General features: G+C 42.8%; 1 protein-coding gene across 1 annotated transcript in view; it reads right to left on the reverse strand.

Moving 5' to 3' along the window:
- Positions 1-5978: 5978 nt before the first annotated feature.
- LOC122557538 (sodium- and chloride-dependent neutral and basic amino acid transporter B(0+)-like) overlaps positions 5979-21038 on the reverse strand; it is a 117429-nt gene continuing 102369 nt past the window's right edge. The window contains exons 10-13 of the mRNA XM_043705284.1: positions 19910-20009; positions 14172-14281; positions 13910-14080; positions 5979-6113 (exon numbers count right to left, since the gene is read on the reverse strand). Of these exons, the coding sequence (XP_043561219.1) occupies positions 6042-6113; positions 13910-14080; positions 14172-14281; positions 19910-20009 (453 nt within the window). The 3' untranslated portion in view covers positions 5979-6041. The remainder of the gene's footprint in view (positions 6114-13909; positions 14081-14171; positions 14282-19909; positions 20010-21038) is intronic.

Raw genomic sequence — 21038 nt, forward strand, 5'->3', positions numbered from 1 at the left:
CCATAGTCTCACTTGCCAGCACACTGACGAATAGACTAACAAAAGAACATCACTGTAAACTTAAATACCCAGTAGAAAACTCATGCCACTCTATCCACTCCACCCAAGAATTCCTGAACATCATCAAAGATACCAAGATAGAAGCGGTTGAAGTCATGGTCTCCTTCGACATAATGGCCCTATTCACATCAATTAACATCAGCCTGGTTAAAGAAACACTGACCTCACTACTAGAGGTACCAAGGATACAAACACCAGACAGCACCGACTCCATCAGTATCCTCAAGCTGGTAGACCTGTACCTCACTACCTAATTCACCTTCAACAACAAGACCTACAAATAAATCAATGGTACACCCATGGATCACCAATATCAGGACTCTTAGCAGAAGCAGCTTTGCAGAGACTAGAACAAACAGCCCTCCCCATGATCCAACCTAAGCTTTGGGTCCATTACGTAGATGACACCTTTATTATCACGAAATGGAGCCAATTCGAAGAAATCTACAATATCGTTAACAACATCCTTGCTGGCATAAACAACAGACTCCCCTTCCTAGATGTCTTAGTAGAACGAACAGTCAATGGAGAACTGCAGACCAGCGTCTACAGGAAAGCAACACACACAGACCAGATACTCAACTACAGGAGCAATCATCCCAACACCCACAAAGGGAGCTGCATCAGGACATTATTTAAATGAGCCACAACACACTGCAGCACCTTGGAATTACAGGCAGCAGAAGAAAAATACTCATACAACCTATTCAAGAAAAACGGGTACCCGATAAGTACAGTCAGCCAATTCTCAAAATACAAGTCCAAACAAGAAGACACAACGTGCCCAGAGACTCTAGCCACACTACATACATCAAAGACATCTTGGAGATGACAACCACAAAACTACCAACACACTGAAATAGCTGCTGATGAACCGAAAGGACCCTATACCAACAGCCAGCAAAATGAATGTCATACACAAAATATCGTGTAAGGTCTGCAACAAACACTACATTGGACAGAGAGGCAGGAAACTAGCCAACAGGATACATGAACACCAACTAGCCACCAAAAGACATGACCCACTATCACTAGTATCCTTACACACAGACAAAGAAGGACATTGCTTTGACTGGGACAACGCATCCAACCTAGGACAGGCTAAACAGACACACCAAGGGAATTCCTAGAGGCCTGGCATTCAAACCAGAACTCCATCAATAAACACATTGATTTAGACTCCATTTACCAACCTCTGAGAAAAAGGACCGGAAGTGATATCACTCACCACAACAGACCAAGACACACAAATAGAAAGTGGGACAGAACACCAGCGCTTAACTGGAGGCTCACTGATGATGTTACCCAGAATGGTGACAAAACATCTGAGAACAAATCTACCAGCTCAGCAAGAAAACTTACAACCTGAACCTCAACCTGAGCTACACATAGAGTCATAGAGATATACAGCACAGAAACAGACCCTTCAGTCCAACCCGTCAATGCCGACTAGATTCCCAACCCAATCTAGTCCCACCTGCCAGCACCTGGCCCATATCTCTCCAAACCCTTCCTATTCATTTACCCATCCAGATGCTTTTTAAATGCTGTAACTGTATTTGCTCACCACTTCCTCTGGCAACTCATTCCATACACACACCACCCTCTGTGTGAAAACATTGCCCCTTAGGTCTCTTTTATATCTTTCCCCTCTCACCCTAAACCTATGCCCTCTCCTTGTAGACTCCCTCACCCCAGGGAAAAGACCTTGTCTATTTATCCTATCCATTCCCCTCATGATTTTATAAAGCTCCTTAAGGTCACCCCTCAGCCTCCAACGCTCCAGGAAAAACAGCCCCAGCCTGTTCAGCCTCTCTTTATAGCTCAAATCCTCCAACCCTGGCAACATCCTTGTAAATCTTGCCTGACCCCTTTCAAGCAATGATAAATCAATCCGTTTGCATCAGTGCAAGAATAAATAATGGAATCCTTAGTAGAGAGAGAAGAGCAAGGCTGTTTGTGGAACGGCTTGTTTTTGTGCTGTGTGTCCCAGCAGGGATACGCCAGAGTGATTACCTCTATGGGAATAAATTGGCAAGGAATGGGGAGGTGGTCAGAGGGTGCAATCCAATCCAATCCAAGGAGAGCAGGATCCAAGCTTGTGAGAATGGGGTGAGTGAACTGTCAGAAGAGGCAGTCGGGAGAAGCATGCTGTGTGCATGTGTGAGTGTACACTAAACAAATGAAAAACTTGAAGATCAAAAGGATATGGAGGATTGGGGGTGAATTAAAATTATGGTCGCTTTTCCCTTCTTGATTTGGAGACAGTGAGGTATCGTTTGAGGTAACATTTTCCCTTTTTGTCCTGTTGTGAAGTAGGCCACAATGGGTTGCCTAAACTGTACCTTTATTTTTTTGAGTTTCAATCTTGGAAATAAACCCACAGCAAAATCCTTAAAGATGAAAATAAAGATGGGGTTTGTTAACAGAACATGCAAAACATGGAGGAACAAACTCTGCTACTTCGTTCACACACACAAATACAGTGAAGACGGACAGAGAAAGGGAAAAAGGAAGTTGCAATTTGAATTTCTTAAAAAGTCATTACATTGGTATTAGTTCACATGACTTGGAGTCCGATTGGTCAAGAATCAAATTGGGAGTCTTTCAGTTGGTTAATCTTACTGCAATTCTTTTTCTGGGAAACAAGAGGATGGCAGTTAAGAGTGCAGTGGCATTTTGCATGCTCAGAGAATTAGTCCACCTTGGCCAAATAAGTCTGCAATGTTTTTGTTTTCTGAAGAAGAGATTTTTGGGAGAGATAGAGATGGAGACAAGGCTTTCTCACTGCTAATGTTTGGAATTACTGTTCTTGTAAAACAGCAATTGTTATCAGAAGTCAAAACTGCATATGTAAAAAGAGATTAAACAGCTCGGTTTCAGTTGTGTGATAGGGTGGTTTCTGCTAAGCCAGTCAGATAAACTGGTACTTTGACCGTCCGCATCAAAACTGTATGGAATGATGGATGGATTCATGAGTAGATTCATGGATGGATGGTGCTGTGGATTCACAGATGAACAGATAGATAGATGAATTCATAGACAGACAGATCCATGATGTGATGGATTTATGGGCAGATATACAGAAGGCAAGATTCACAAATGTGTGGATGGATGGACAGCTGGATTCATGGAGGGATATATGGATTTAAGGATGGATTCGCAGATAGATGCATGAAATGATGTACTGATGGATTCTCAGAAAGTGGACCAAATTTCCAGACAGATGGACTTGATTCCTTGGTGGACAGTTGGTTGGATTCATGATCGGATGGTCAGATTCACTGACAGGTGAATTCATAGACATATTCATAGAAGGATGAATTCATAAACTGATTCATGGATTGCTGGAATAATTATGGAGGGACTGCAACGAAGACTACAACTAGACTATTCCTGGGATGACAGGACTGATATATGAAGAGAAAGTTGGTTAATTAGGATTATATTCACCATCGTTTAGAAGGCTGAGTGGATATCTGATAGAAACCTATAAAATGCTAACAGGATTAGACAGGGTAAATTCAGGAAGGATGTTCCCAATGACCAAGAAATCCAGATCCAGGGCTCACAATCTGAGAATACAGACAAGGTCATTTAGGAATTAGATGAAGAGAAACTTCTTCACCCAGAGAGTGGTGAGCCTGTGGAATTCTTTGCCACTGACAGTGATTGAAACCAAACCATTCAATGTATTTAAGAAGGAGTCAGATATACTTCTTAGGACTAAAGAGCTCAAAGGGAGAATGTTGGAACAGGATACTGTCTGTGTCTGTGAGGTTTGCTTTCTCCAATGCATTGACACTCACTCTTAGTATCTGCTGTCTGGCCAAACCTCTCTACTGGTTATTCTACTGTCTTTAGGATTTTTGAACCACAGGAGCTGAAGAGAATCTGCTGATATCTTGTGGTAAGGTTGATCCTCCCGTCTTAGGTTGATCTGTTTTGCTTCCAGATTTTTGATTCTCTCACCATCTAAATGGCTTTCTCTAAAATTTTCTTTGGACCACAACAAAACTGAAAAAGACTTACCAGTGATCCATCAATAATTCTATCTCCAATGAAGGGTGATTTTGTGGCTTCACAATCACATTTTTCCACTAATATGTAGAGATCATTAAATAAATTACTCATAGATTTCTCTGGATGCTGAACACATGATAAATATTGTGTTTTCAAGAATTTAATTTGTTAAACAGTGATTTTTAAAACCTTGCAGAATTTCATCAAATGTATCTGATGCAACTTTTATGAACAACTTGGTGCACTAGATCATTGAATATAAAAGTGTATTTGTTCAGTTTCTGATTCAGTGTCTAGTTTGGAGGCAAAATCAATATCTTAAGAATGGTTATTGGCAAGGTGTCCAATTTTATGTATTATTTGGCCCATTTCTGAAATGACATCTTGCTGGCAGTACTATTACTGCTGCCTTGTCTTCCTGATATGATTATTTTAGATTAGATTAGATTACTTACAGTGTGGAAACAGGCCCTTCGGCCCAACAAGTCAACACCGACCCGCCGAAGCGCAACCCACCCATTCCCCTATATTTACCCCTTTTATCTAACACTACGGGCAATTTAGCATGGCCAATTCACCTGACCTGCACATCTTTGGACTGTGGGAGGAAACCAGAGCACCCGGAGGAAACCCACGCAGACACGGGGAGAATGTGCAAACTCCACACAGTCAGTCGCCTGAGTCGGGAATTGAACCCGGGTCTCTGGCGCTGTGAGGCAGCAGTGCTAACCACTGCTAACCAAGCTTCCTTTTCATTTAATGATGCAACATCTCAATGTCTCCTTACCTTAAAGGATTTCTATTTTGCTGTATAACAATGCTGTTACTGTGTATAGCTGTACAGGACGATTTTCTCATGCTTACGTTGTCAAAATAGATTATTCCCACCTTGTTTGCAAGTGCAATGAATGGGTCCCACTTCTTTGTGGCCTAATAGACATTTCCCATTCTCTTCAGAGCTCCACGTGGGGTTAAAGACAATCCCACTCACTTTAATGCGTTCCAGCAGATGAACTGCACTCTGTTGATTCTGTCTTGTCAAAAATTGCCACGAGTTTATCTTCTTAAAGCTGTGTCTGAAGATACCTTCAAAGCTCACCGGAACCTGCACCACTGCTCACCATGTTAGAGATTGCTCATACTATCAGACCGTCAAGGCAGGTTCACTACCAACATATCCTTCCTGGCAGGGATTTGCAGGGCTCATTTTATTGAGTGTGGTCAAGGAAAAACACTTGGTCCTCCAACAAGCACAGACCCTTGTTGTAGTCAATGTGTCATTCATTACATGTTAGCAATAAGAATATATTCCACTGATATGGTATACATTGTCACAGAGACTGTAAAGAGGATTTCAATGGTAGGTTTTATTAATCAAGCTCCTTTTCTTCCACCCAAATCAAAATGATGATATCGATATGGCAGTTCTTAATGTAATCCTCAGCATTAACCCTTTCTGCACCTTCCATGACTAATATCAGTTTGAATCAGATCCCTCTGCATCAAATCTCCCCTCATCCTGTAGTTAATTGATGGGAACCCAGGCAGTACAGACTATAATTCGGGGCTGTGAGAGCAGGAGCTCCTGTGCACAATGTACAGAGACTGGAATCCTGTGTATTATCACCAGGACTCAAGGAGGAACATGACTGAACACTCATGATGCAGAAACTTGAATGCTCAGTAATTCTCAGCAGCCCCATCCTGCCCCAAATTGATGCCCATGTTTATAGTGGGCACAGGAAACTTCGGCAAACCTTATACCAGGGTCTTGGCTGAGGAGCTGACTGATCAAGGGAGACTCAATGAAGTTACACTGGTTGTATTCCAGAATGGGTATGGAATTTCAGGACCATTGTTTACAAATTGAACAGGAATTTTCCTTTGAGTTGTCACTTCTCAGGAATGACCAGAAGGTGCACACAGTTTGGGTCTTCTGTAGAGTCAGGCGTCTTCCTCTATCTTTCCCCTCTGTGTTGTTTCAAGTACGGACCCCAATCAGGAGCTGATGTGCAAGCAGCAGATATTTTCTATGAATGGAAAAGTAAAATGTTTGATCATTTCTGTTGGATTTTTACCCACTGTTAAGTGGAAAAAAAATCTGGTTCCCAATCAGATTATTCCGCAGTTTGTTCCAACGCCTGGTAATTCATATTATAGCAAACAATATTTCACAATGTGTTCATGACAAAGATTATACTCTCATCCAGACACTTCAGTTGATCCTGTTGTGCACTGGCAGTGAGACACACTGAAAGAAATGGACATTGCATCAAAATGATTGCCTGTGAAATGACCTTAGTGCAATTCATTAAATGTTAAAGGTCAGAGACATAGTGAAATGAAGATGTTTAGGGAGGCAATTCCAATGTTTAGGGTTAACCCTGCTGAATGCACAGTTACCAATGGGGGAGTGAGTGAAATTGTGAGTGTTGCAACAAATGTCAGAGTTGTAGGAGTGCAGGTATTTTGATGGCTCACACATTTGAGGAGGGTGCAAGATAGGGAGGATTTGCTCGATGATACAGGGGTGAAAATTTTATAAGTGTGATGTTGAATTAGCATCTTATAGTGATCAGCAAGGACAGGGTTGGCAGATGAACAAGGCCTGGTGTGGTTTAAGCCACAGGCAGCCGTGCTATGGAGAAGCATGAGTTCACTTAAGGTGGAAGATGGGAAACATGAGCCACTGGTAACCAGTCATATAACATACAGATTACAAAGACAATGACCAGGATTTTTCGATAGCAAGGTTTCCTGTCCCACAACCCGAAGACTTGGTGGGGAATATATCCCTGCAGGTTATGGCTGTGCCAGAGTCACTTCAAGCTGTTCAGAGCATCAAATGGCTGGAGGTGGGATTTTTATCCTCCATTTAGTGCATTTTCCTGAAACAAAACTGCCTGCCAATCTGATTGACCAACTCTTTTACATCCGGATAGGCTGGGACTTTGAGCTGGCAGCTGATCTGGTCTCAGTGATACAGGCAGCCATTTCCTTTTCCCAGCCTCCCAGCCCTTCCCTTTCCATGAAGGCCCACAATTGCAGGGGAGGATTAACTGATGATCTCGGCTTTGCCCACACCTCATAATATTGTAGACCGGATATGAGCAGGTGGGAGAGCAGTGGGACGGTATTCGAGGGGACGTTACGGGCCTTCCCGCCTGCAAAGCTGCTAGTGCAGGACTGTAAGAACCTGCTGTTTATAACAACCTCAAAGACCAATCTCCTAACTATTGCATTAGGGCTTTAATACCCTGTAATTAGGTCACAGAACAGCTCTTCATTGGGAAGAGATACCACAGTGTGAGCTGAATTAAGAAAAGAAAGACAGGAATTCTTAGTAAATTAGGCAGAACCCCAAAATCTAACATTGTTGATGTTAGAAATACTTGCAAAGAAGCATATGGAGTAGACTGACTAGCATTAATGATAAGGATTCCAGACTGGTCTGTCAAATAATCCTTTGCAAGTATTGTTAAGAAAAGACATATTTTCTCAAACCCTTTTGTCCTGTACTCATTGGGACATTTTGCAAGAATCCCAAATAATTCAAGATGAAAAGCAAAATTTGTACTACCTAAAAGGAGACTGTTGATTGGTTGTGAAATGAAGTCTGATTGGCAGAGGTGTTGCCATGGACAATGTACCCAGTAATGCTGATTGACAGTTAACTACCAGGTTTTGATTAGGGAATTTGGAATTTCACTCCATGGAGAGGAGAAGGCTGAGTGGGATTTCATTAAAGTTCACAAAATAATGGGAGGTCTGGGCAGAGCAAACAGGAACAATTAGCTCATACTCATTAAATCTGTGGTTTTCAGTCCTTGATCTTTTGAGTGATTTGTAAAAGTAGAAAATAGAGTCATAGAGATCCACAGAATGGAAATAGACCCTTCAGTCCAACTCGTCCATGCTGACCAGATGTTCTAACCTAATCTAGTCCCATTTGCCAGCATTAGGCCCATCGAAACCCTTCCTATTCATATATATGTACAAATGCCTTAGAAATGTTGTAGTTGGACTAGCCTCCACCACTTCTTCTGTCAGCTCATTCCATACACGCAACGTCCTCTGTGTGAAAAAGTTGCCCCTTAGGCCCCTTTTAATTTTTTCCCCTCTCACGCTGAACCTATGCCCTCTAGTTCTGGACTCCCCCCACCCCAGGGAAGAGACCTTGTCTATTTATCCTATCCATGCTCCTCATGATTTTATAAATTTCTATAAGGTCACCCCTCAACCTCAAACACTCCATGTAAAACAGCCCCAGCCTATTCAGCCTCTCCCTATAGCTCAAATCTTCCAAACCTGGCAACATCCTTGTAAATCTTTTCTGAACCCTTTCAAGTTTCATAACATCTTTCCGATAGGAAGAAGACCAGAATTCATGCAATATTCCAAAAGAGGTCTAACAAATGTCCTGGACAGCAGCAACATGACCTCAAAACTCAATGCTCTGACCAATAAAGGAAAGCATACCAAATGCCTTCTTCACTATCCTGACTCCACTTTCAAGGAACTATGAACGTGCACTCGAAGGTTTCTTTGTTCAGCAACAGACCCCACGATCTTCCCATTAAGTGGAAAATCCTGCTCCGATTTGCCTTTCCAACATGCAGCACCTCATTTATCTAAATTAAACTCCATCTGCCATTCCTCAGCCTATTGGCCCATCTGATCAAGATCCTGTTGTACTCTAAGGTAACTTTCTTCACTGTCCACTACACCTCCAATTTTTGTGCCATCTGCAAACTTACTAACTGTACCTCCTATGTTCACATGCAAATCATTTATAGAAATAACAAAAAGCAATGGACCCAGCACCAATCCTTGTGGAACACCATTGGTCACAGGCCTCCAGTCTGAAAAGCAACCCTGCACTACCACCCTCTGTCTCCTACCTTTGAGCCAGTTCTATATCCAAATGGCTAGTTCTCCCTGTATTCCATGAGATCTAACCTTGCCAACCAGTGGGGAGCCTTGTCGAACACCTTACTGAAGTTTATATAGATCACGTCTACCACTCTGTCCTCATCAATCCTCTTTGTTACTTCAAAAAACTCAAATCAAGTTAGTGAGACAGGATTTCCCATGCACAAAGCCATGTTGACTATTTCTAATCAGTCCTTGCCTTTCCAAACATGTGAGGGGCCCAGTAATCACTTCCCTAGCTTCCCATAGAGTTCTAGGGTACTGAATCCCACCTCCTAATGCTGCTACCTTGTCACAACCAGACAAAAGCAAAAATCTGCAATGCAGAAGACACCATTCTGAAACTGAGATAGATTTTGAGACAGTCCAGACTCCTACTTTGTAAGGCGTATAAATAGTGTGTGAATTGATTGAGAATTTAATGAACTCAACCTAACAATCTGTGATCCATGAACTGTAACACAAAACACAGAGTTTAGTGGACTTCTTGCTTATATTTGCTAAATTAAGGTGACCTGTATTTTCCAAGGTGTTGCAACCAGTTGCAGACTGATGTGTTCATATTTGTGCAATCCTTTTTTATTATTTTCAAACCTATCTTTGTTTTACTTGTGTCAATGTTATAAATTATGTTTTCCTTGTAACACTGAAGTCTCCATAGTCCTATCAGATCTGGGTCTATAGATTGTGAAGGAGCAAAAATGTGCTTCTTGTCAGATTTGGGAGTTTAAAGAGAGTTTAAGGGTTACTGTGGATTATATCTGTCATAAATGCTGTTGGTTGCGAATCTTATCAGATCGGTTGGAGAGACAGAAGCAATGAGGAATTTGCAACAGCAACAGTATGTGATAGATGGCAGTTATAGGAAGGTGGGAAAGTCTCAAATACAGTCACATAGATGGGTTAACTCCAGAAAAGGTAAGACTGGTAGGCAGCTAGTGTAGGGGTCTTTTGTGGCTATACCCATTTTAAACAGGTATGTTGTTTTGGAAAATGTAGGGGATGATGGATTCTCAGGGGAACATAGCACGAACAGCCAAGTTTCTGGTATTGAGACTGGCTCTAATGCAATGAGGGGTATGTCAGGTTCCAAGAGATCAATAGTGTTAGGGGATTCTCTAGTCCGAGATACAGACAGACGTTTCTGTTGCCAGCAGTGAAAAATCAGAGTGATGTGTTGCTTCCCTGGTGCCAGGATCAAGGATGTCTCAGAGAGGGTGCAGAATGTTCTCATGGGGGAGAAGGGCCAGCAAGAGGTCATTGTCCACATTGGAACCAACGACATAGGAAGGGAAAATACAACCAGGGAAGTTATTTGGGTGGAACTGAGAAATAAGAAAGGGATGATCACCTGATTGGGATTGTATTATAGACTTTCTAATAGTCAGAGGAAAATTGAGAAACAAACTTGTAAGGAGATCTCAGCTATCTGTAAGAATAATAGGGTGGTTTTGGTAGGGGATTTTCACTTTCCAAACATAGACTGGGACTGCCATAGTGTTAAGGGTTTAGATGGAGAGGAATTTGTTAAGTCTGTACAAGAAAATTTTCTGATTCAGTGGATGTACCTACTAGAGAATGTGCAAAACTTGACCTACTCCTGGGAAATAAGGCAGGGCAGGTGACTGAGGTGTCAGTGTGGGAGCACTTTGGGGCCAGCGACCATAATTCTATTAGATTTAAAATAGTGATGGAAAAAGATAGGGAGAAAGTGAGGACTGCAGATGCTGGAGACCAGAGTTGAAAAGTGTGGTGCTGGAAAAGCACAGCAGCCCAGGCAGCATCCGAGGAGCAGGAAAATCGACGTTTCGGGCATAAGCCCTTCTTCAGGAATGAGGCCAAGCAGGCTGAGATAAAAGGGGAGGGGGGTGGAATTTGGGGGAGGAGCACTGGGAATACGATAGGTGGAAAGAGGTGAGGGTGATAGGCCATAGAGGGGTTGGGGGCGGAGAGGTCGGGAAGAAGATTGCAGGTCAAGAGGCCGGTGCTGAATCTGGGGGTTGGGACTGAGATAAGGTGGGGGGAGGGGAAATGAGGAAGCTGGAGAAATCTACATTCATCCCGTGTAGTTGGAGGGTTCCAACCACACGGAAAAAGATAGACCAAATCTAAAAGCTGAAGTTCTAAATTGGAGAAATTTTGACGGTATTAGGCAAGAACTTTCGAAAGCTGATTGGGGGCAGATGTCCGCAGGTAAAGGAATGGCTGGAAAATGGGAAGCCTTCAGAAGTGAGATAACGAGAATCCAGAGAAAGCATATTCGTATTAGGGTGAAAGGAAAGGCTATTAGGTATAGGAAATACTGGATGACTAAAGAAAGTGCAGGTTTGGTTAAGGAAAAAGAAGGAAGCATGTATAAGGTATACATAGGATAGATAGAGTGAATCCTTAGAAGAGTATAAAGGCAGTCGGAGTATACTTAAAAGGGAAATCAGGAGGGCAAAGTGTGGACATGAGATAGCTTTGGCAAATAGAATTAGGGAGAATCCAAAGGGTTTTTACAAATACATTAAGGAAGAAAGGGTAAATAGGGAGAGAATAGGGCCCCTCAGAGATTAGCAAGGCAGCCTTTGTGTGGAGCCACAGAAAATGGGGGAGATACTAAACGAGTATTTTGTATCAGTATTTACTGTGGAAAAGGACATGGAAGATATAGACTGTAGGGAAATAAATGGTGACACTTTGAAAAATGTCCGTATTACAGAGGAGAAAGTGTTGGATGTCTTGAAATGCATAAAGGTGGATAAATCCCCAGGACCTGATCAGGTGCACCCTGTAACTCTGTGGAAAGCTAGAGACGTGATTGCTGGGCCTCATTGATTGTCACAGGTGAGGTGCCGGAAGACTGGAGGTTGGCTAATGTGGTGCCACTGTTTATGAAGGGTGGTAAGGGCAGGCCAGGGAACTATAGACCAGTGAGCCTGACTTCGGTGGTGAGCAAGTTGTTGGAGAGAAGCCTGAGGGACAGGATATACATGTATTTGGAAAGGCAAGGACTGATTAGGGATAGTCAACATGGCTTTGTGCGTGGGAAATCATGTCTCACAAACTTGATTGAGTTTTTTGAAAAAGTAACAAAGAGGATTGATGAAGGCAGAGCGGTAGATGTGATCTATATGGACTTCAGTAAGGCGTTCAACAAGGTTCCCCATGGGAGACTGGTTAGTAAGGTTAGAACTCACGGAATACAGGGAGAACTAGCCATTTGGATACAGAACTGGCTCAAAGGTGGAAGACAGTGGGTGGTGATGGAGGGTTGTTTTTCAGACTGGAGGCCTGTGACCAGTGGAGTGTCATAAGGATTGGTGCTGGGTCCTCTACTTTTTGTCATTTATATAAATGATTTGGATGCGAGCATAAGAGGTACAGTTAGTAAGTTTGCAGATGACACCAAAATTGGAGGTGTAGTGGACAGCGAAGAAAGTTACCTCAGATTACAACAGGATCTGGACCAGATGGGCCAATGGGCTGAGAAGTGGCAGATGGAATTTTATTCAGATAAATGCGAGGTGCTGCATTTTGGGAAAGTAAATCTTAGCAGGACTTATACACTTAATGGTAAGGTCCTAGGGAGTGTTGCTGAACAAAGAGACCTTGGAGTGCAGGTTCATACCTCCTTGAAAGTGGAGTTACAGGTAGATAGGATAGTGAAGGCGGCGTTTGGTATGCTTTCCTTTATTGGTCAGAGTATTGAGTACAGGAGTTGGGAGGTTATGTTGCGGCTGTACAGGATATTGGTTAGGCCACTGTTAGGATATTGCATGCAATTCTAGTCTCCTTCCTATCGGAAAGATGTTGTGAAACTTGAAAGGATTCAGAAAAGATTTACAAGGATGTTGCCAGGGTTGGAGGATTCGAGCTATAGGGAGAGTTTGAAACTGTTTTCCCGGGAGCGTTGGAGGCTGAGGGGTGACCTTATAGAGGTTTACAAAATTATGAGGGGCATGGATAGGATAAATAGACAAAGTCTTTTCCCTGGGTTCGTAGAGTCCAGAACTAGAGGGCACAGGTTTAGGGTGAGAGCGGAAAGATATAAAAGAGACCTAAGGGGCAACTTTTTCCCACAGAGGGTGATACGTGTATGGAATGAGCTGCCAGAGGATGTGGTGGAGGCTGGTACAATTGCAACATTTAAAAGGCATTTGGATGGGTATATGAATAGGAAGGGTTTGGAGGGATGTGGGCCAGGTGCTGGCATGTGGGACTAGATTGGGTTGGGATATCTGGTCGGCATGGACAGGTTGGACCAAAGGGGCCGTTTCCACGTTGTACATTTCTGTGACTCTATGACTCTATGGTGGTGGTTTACCCTGAGGGTCACCGTCCTTCAGACAAGGGGAGAGCTCCAGGAGGAGAGTTCTTCATGGTAACCTGGTACAGGAATTGGCATCACTCAGCATCGCCAACTCACCATTCAACCAACTGAACTAACCACCCACCTTGTTTTAGTTGTTTTATCTGTCTTGTAACAAACTCATGATACCCTCAGGTAAAGAGCCTTTGTAATTTTACTGTTTTTCCTCACTCTGACCCTAACTGCTGTGCATTCTTAGGGTTATACGTTCTGTCTCTCACTGTCACACTTTGCAGTTATCCTTACCTGATCCTTACATGATCCAGGATCAATGGTGTGTCTTTTCTCTTTAACATTGTGAAATACACCTCAGTGAAGTCTTCACACACACAAATCCCAGTGCACACCCATTTACTCCAGCTTCAATCCCTAACCAAGATGGTATTCACAGTGAACTAAACTGAGCATGAGTGGAAGCAGAACAAATGGATATCTTGACTTTGAAAGAATATGCTGTGTGTTGAACCTATTGGAACTCTAAAGCCTAATTTTGTGTTCTCTGTTGCTTAACTGTTAAAAGATTTCAAAGCTGACCCTCACCTGCCACAAGGTGGGGCCGTCAGCTTGGACAACTCTCACCACAGCCACAATGGGGATCCACATAATACAAAAGATGGCCATACACCAGCCCAGTGCTCCTGACCAGACAGGGTATTCAACAGGTCCATATGTTGGAGGGGTGAGTGTTGCTAAGGACCAGATTAAGACTGCCTGAATGAAAAAGTACAAAACTAGATCAGAAACTGAATGAGAAATTGACTATTTTCAGTTTAAATCATAATAATGTGTAACATCTCCTTACCACCAGCAAACATGGAGAGATCAGAATCCAACACATTCTCCACCAGAGCCAGAAGAGCCAAGTCCTTTCCCCAATCATCATCTCAATGTCCTTGATGAATCTGTTTGACCCTGTGAACAACAAGGAAGCAGAGAGACACACCATCACTCGCTCTGTCCTGTCTTTAGGGCAGCTTGTTTATTGTTGAAGTTCACCTTGTACAGGGTGGCACTGATGAACAGGTTAACCCAGAGAAGGGATCGCTCAGGATTTCAAACAGGATAAGGAAATTGATTCTTGTCACCAACTGATTGATCTTTCTCTCCCATTTTGGGAACAAGAATCTGTCCTTCCCAGCACAAATCGGAAACATGAGCTTTTTCTGGAATGAATTCTTCTTGGGCGAAGAAGGTAACGTGAAATTTGAAACACAAACAGATCAATCATGACCGTATTGATGGTGGAGCAGGCTTGAGGGGCCGAATGGTCTATTTCTGCTAAGGACTTGTAAAATATGAAAATGAAGTGTTCATAACAAACCCTAAATATTGAAACTTGTGAACAACAGCAGAAATAGACTAATTTTCTTGGATTTGATTACAAATCACTTGCTAGGGATACGATTAATACTGGTAGAAACCAATGAAATGTAAAGAGTTGGGTGTTTCCAATGTAAAGAGCAGGGATATGAGTGTTATTAATTAATAACTTATAAAATACAACATTGAGATCAAATACAATAGAGATTGCCACTTAGACGATGTGTTGAGGTGTTGCATATGGGTGCTGCTGGACTCTTTAGGAAATCCAGTTATATTGGATCAACTCAAACGTTTGCTATAATCGAGTCGATGAGTGTGGTGCTCGAAAAGCTTAGCTGGTTAGGCAGCATCCAAGGAGAGGCTCCTCGAATGCTGCCTGACTAGCTGTGCTTTTCCAGCACCCCACTCTTCGACTCTGATCACCAGTACCTGCAATCCTCACTTTCTCCTAAACACTTGATATAATACCACACATGAGGGTCCTTAATAAGCTGAGAGCCCATTGTGCTGGGTGTTCAGTATGACCATGGATAGTGGATTGGTGAGCTGATAGAAGACCGACAGCAATATCTTGTAGGGATTTGGGTGATACAGGCTTGGCAAGGTTTATTCTAGAATTGGATGAGAACTCTAGCCAGGGCCATCCTGATGTCAGGAGGATCATGTGCTTTTTTATTCTTTCAGTAAACAGTGAGTTGGGTCTGTTACTTGGCAGTGATGAGTTCCTAATTAATGGGATTATTGCCTATTAAGCAGCTTGCTAATGGCACTATACGCCTAATTAATATTCAGCTTCGGATCTTAAGCAAAACTCACCAAACAAGCTCAACATTGAGAAAGCTTGACCTGGAGATTACAGTGGGGCTCTCCTGAATTCAGCTTGTTACCTGCTCCAAATGACCTAAATATTGAGCACTGAGGTCTCAGAGAACACTCCAAGGACACCAGTCACATACACTTCACATCCATGGGTATTGGATTTGATATGTGCCAGCCTCTAAGACCCTGCTGGGCCATCTTGGAACATTTTTACACTTCAGTACTGCACCACAGTCTGCCCCAGTAACTAACATTGTAATGCTGCGGCCAGCACACTCAGGGGCATGAACCCAGCTCATGGAATGGCTCAGGCTGAATCTCCAGGCTGGTCACTTGCTGATCCAATTCTCACTCATTCTGAGCTGTCCTGGATGCTCACAATATTTCTCCCTTGCCTTGCCTTTTGCCTTTGTGTGTTTGCTACCTCAGTCAGGGATATTATTCCAGTCGCTCCTTGCCATTTAGTGCAGACACAAAGGAAGGAATCTTGTTGTGGTTGTCAGCAGGACTCCATCAAATCAAGAGGTGATACATTACTCAAGGTATCACAGTAAGTCATGGGCAGCCTCTGATACCAATCCCATGGGCTTACACATGGGCAGCCAGCATCAGGATTTTGTCCACATAAGGGATTAGGAACTGAATGTAGGTCAGCCTGGCTTGAGTCTTCCTGCTCTAGTGTGGGCTGTGTTTTTCCTGGAATGAGACAGAAGCAGGTATTAATGGAGATGAAAGGACATGTCCCAATTGTTACTGTTGGTGCAGGTGGGAGGTATCCTGAGTGAACAGGCAGTGCAGAGGGACTGCAGGATTAACGGTGTCTGGGATTGGGGTAGGTGCGAGTGAACGGGGGAGAGATTGCAAGCTGTAGTGAGACTCGTAGGGCATGAGTCTCAGTGGAAGGTGGGAATTACACTGAGGGTGAGATATCAGAGAGACGATGGTAGCACCTGGACTGGCAAAGTGGAGAAGATCATTGACTTCCTTCTTTCACAGCTGGGTATTCCTCCAGATGGCTGAGATTGCACTGATCCAGGTGGCAACCTTGGACCAGGTTGGCATGTCATGCCCTGCTCTTACCAATCCAGGGGTAAGAAGAAATCCCACCTCAACACCACACTATGCAGTAGAATCTTTAGATCCCCACCCATCAGGCAGGACACTCCTTCTCCCTGCCTGCCTGCCATGTCTGGGATCAATATAAGTAACATTATAGGGTTGTTATGGACTGACAGTGCTTATATGGATACTTAACGGGCTTTTAATGATGTTGTAACCACAACATGTGGAGCTGCCAGTGTTGGACTGGGTGGACAAGGTCGGAAGGCACATGGCACCATGTTATAGTCCAATAGGTATATTTGAAATCAAAAACTTTTGGGGCGCTGCCCCTTTGTCAGGTGAAGTGAAGCACACAGACACAGAGTTTATAATCATAGAGATCAAAAGATCATACAAGTGGTGTGAGTGGAGTGTTGACAGGCTGAATAATAGGTCTCTGCAGGTGATCAAGAGTATCAGATGGTGTGAATAAAGTGTCAACAGCTGAATAACAGGTGAAGGGATGACCTATAATCTGATTCATTAAGGAAGAGAGATAATTACCAAACATTAAAATTAAGGTGGTTCTGGAGATAAACCAAAAGACTGGAATAACATGGTAGGTGTAAGAGTCACACGCCGAGGGTCGAACCAAAGTAACAAGTACTGATCCAAAACTATACAAACTAAATAAGGCAGAGAGATCATAATAAGTTATCAAGGTGATGGTGTCAAAACTGGACAGTAAGGAAGATACAGAACAATGTAATGGGGTCACATGTAGTGCGGCATATAACCAAGATCGTGGTTGAGGCCATCTTCATGGCTACAGAACTCAGCTATTGGTTTCAGCTCAGTAATTCTGTTTTATTGTGGTCCTCAAGGTACACATAAATGCAGAATCATTGTGAGGTAGCAATGCTAACCACTGAGCCACTGTGCCACCCAAAGTGGGGGCATTTTCAGGATGGCAACCTGTAACTGCATCACAGGGATTAGAGCTAGGGCCTCAATTATTGACAATATATAGTAATATTTGAATGAGGAAAATGAATATATAATCACCAAGTTTCCAGATCACACAAAAATAGGTGGGAGGGCAAGTGGTGAGGATGACACAAAGATTCTACTGAGGGATACAGACAGGTTATGTGAATGAACAAAAACTAGCCAGGTAGAATATAATGTGGGAAAATGTGAGTAATACACTTTGGCAGGAGGAATAGAGGAGTTGAATATTATTTGAAGCTGCAGCACAGAAGGATTTGGGGTTCCTTCTGCATAAATCCGAAAAGCCTGGCCTTTAAATTCTATGGGTAATAGGGAAGGCAATTGGACAGTTGTCCTTTATTTCAAAGTAAACACAATACAGAACAACCTTGATTATCTCAACGAGATGGGCAGGGAATATTTTGTTTGGATAACTGAGAGTTCGGATAATGAATAGTTTGGATAATGGATAACGTTTTTACGGGACTTAAGGTCTTATTTGAATAATCCGAAATTTGGATAATTGATGTTCGGTAATCGAGATTGTACTGTACAAAAATTGGTAAACCTTGTTATGACTGTTCAAGGCACTAGTGAGACCATGGCTGGAATACTAGGAACAGTTTTCTATTCCTCCATGGGATGAGGATGCTGCTGTCTCGGTATCATTTATCGCCCATTCCAGAGAGTAGTTAAGAGTCAACTATACTGCTGTTGTCCAGACCAGGTAAGGATAGTGGTTTCTTTCCCTAAAGGACTTTAGCAAACCAGATGGGTTTTCTTGACCATTGACATTGGATTCATGGTCATTATTGGAAAGCTTAGTTCCAGATTTTTTTTGAATTCAGTAAAATGGGGGTTGGGGGGGCGGTGGAGTGGTGGTGGGTGCAGTAGTTCAGTGGTTAGCAATGTTGCCTCACAGCACCAGGGACCCAGGTTTGATTTCAGCCTCCGGCTGTCTGTATGGAGTTTTTACATTCCCTCCATGTCTGCATTGGTGCCCTGGCTTTCTCCCGCAGTACAAAGATGTGCAGCTTGGATGGACTAGCCATGCTAAGTTCCCCCATAATGTCCATGGATGTGCAGGCTAGGTTGGTTAAGCATGGAAAATGCAGGATTACAGGGATAGGGTAGGGGTCTGGGTCTGGGTAGGATGGTCATCAGAGAGTTGGTGTGGACTCGTTGGGCCAAATGGCCCCCTTCCACATTGTAGGGATTTTATGATTCAATTTGCACTATTTGCCATGACTGGATGCAAGCCTGGGTCCCTAAGGCAGTACCTGGGTTAACAACCCAGCGATTATATCATCAGGCCATTGTCTCCCCCTCAGGAAAAATATATTGGCTTTGGAGGCAGTCCAAAGAAGGTTCACGAGATTGATCTTGGATATGGAGAGATTTTCTTTTCAGGAGTGTTCGAGTAGTTTGGGCTTGAACTCTTTGGAATTTAGTGGAATTCTATTCCTCCATGGGATGAGGATGCTGCTGTCTTGGTATCATTTTGAAAGGTATACAATTGTTAAGGTGCGTGATCAGGTAAAGGAGTAGAGGCTGTTTTCACTTGTGCTAGAGTCCCTGAGAACCAAGAGGTTACACATTTAAGACAGAGATGAGGAAGACTTTTTGCTCTTAGAGTGCAGTGATTCTGTGGAATTCTTTACCACAGAGTGCTGTCCAGGCTGGGTGTGTAAGTATATTCAAATAAGAGAGACAGATTATAATCAGTAAAGGAATTGTAGGAAAATGGAGTTAAGGATAGTCAAATCAGCCATGACCTTATTGAATGGTGGAGCAGACTCAATGGGGCTGATTGGCCTACTTCAGCTCCTCTGGCTTATGGTCTCATTGTCTTAAGTACTTACATTGCTATAAAACTCATACTTACACAGGCTGGGCTCTGTGCTGTGTCGCTAACACACAGTAACTGCAAGCTGGCTGCTAATATTATCACTGCTATTGAAGGTCACACCTTCAATAGCAGTGGAACCTTTGTACATCACACGTTTGTGAAGCAATCTAACAGCAGAAAGATAAACTGCCTACGTGATCTTGGATTTGTGCAATAATACAAGTATCAGCAATTAACAAGACAATGACTGCAGTAAAATTGACTCCAAGTCCAAACAGCTGAAATCCAGCAAATACACAAGTGGATCCTGAGTGAAGGATGCAAAAAAATGATGCTACATGTTTCATGTTGGTTTCTGGAACTAATTAGGTTTAATAGTCAGGAAGAGCAAGTGAATTCATATCACCTTCTGACACACTCAGCCAGCATCTGATTCATTTGGTCTGATTTTATTAAAGAAACCTTAATTTCCACAAAGTACTTTAAATTTAATTTGGTATCTTTCATGATTGACTGACCATAGATCCAGCTGAGACCGATGAGTTGCAGGAGAGCTGTTATAACGAGAATCCAGTTCATAGCGTAATGATCCATAAAATTTAACCAGTAAATCCCAGCCTAAAATTAAATGGAAAATTCAAAAATGGTACATAGAAAAATGATAGTATTCTTCCTTTCAAATTCAGACTTTGATGAGATTTTAAAAATGTCTACTTGTGAGTGCGTATAAAAAAACACAAGTCTAACTAAGTGCTTCGAAAGCTTCTGATTTCAAATAAACCTGTTGGACTATAACCTGGCATCGTGTGACTTCTGACAGTCCAACACTCTTTCCATATCATAACTAAAGCAAAATACTGTGGATGTTGGAAGTCTGAAACCAACACAAACATTCCTGGAAAATTTCAGCAGGTCTGGCAGCATCCGTTGAGAAAGAAACTGATTTACTGATTCTAGTCTGGCACAACTCATCTTCAGAACTGTTCCAACACAATTCTAACTCAATGCTCAATAACCCCTCATTCATTTATGTTATGGCATCAATTACGTTGCTGTGCTGTCTTCTCCATTCTCACCTGAATGTCATTTTTAAACTGAGGAGATCAGCCTTTACCTGCAGTGTTCCAAATGTGATCTCACTTGATCAAATAAGTGAAAGAAGCAAAAAAGGTTACCTCAGAGTAGAATTGGACCTTGATCAGCTGGGCCAATGGGCTGAGGCGTGACAGATGGAGTTTAATTTAGATAAATGTGAGGTGCTGTATTTTGGAAAGGCGAATCAGGGCAGGATTTATATACTTAATGGTAAGGTCCTGGGGACTTTTGTTGAACAAATGTATTTACGAACGAGAGGGACCGTATTGTAGAAGAGGAGAGTGTGAAATGGACTGGTAAGCTAGAAGAGATACCTGTTAGGAAGGAAGATGTGTTGGACATTTTGAACAACTTGAGGATAGACAAGTCCCCCGGGCCTGACGGGATATATCCTAGGATTATGTGGGAAGCAAGAGAGGAAATTGCAGTACCGTTGGCAATGATCTTCTCGTCTTCACTGGCAACGGGGGTGGTACCAGGGGACTGGAGAGTAGCGAATGTTGTGCCCCTGTTCAAAAAAGGGAATAGGGATAACCCCGGAAATTACAGGCC

The sequence above is a fragment of the Chiloscyllium plagiosum genome, chromosome 15 (genome assembly GCF_004010195.1).
Source record: "Chiloscyllium plagiosum isolate BGI_BamShark_2017 chromosome 15, ASM401019v2, whole genome shotgun sequence".
Lineage (NCBI taxonomy): Eukaryota > Metazoa > Chordata > Chondrichthyes > Orectolobiformes > Hemiscylliidae > Chiloscyllium > Chiloscyllium plagiosum.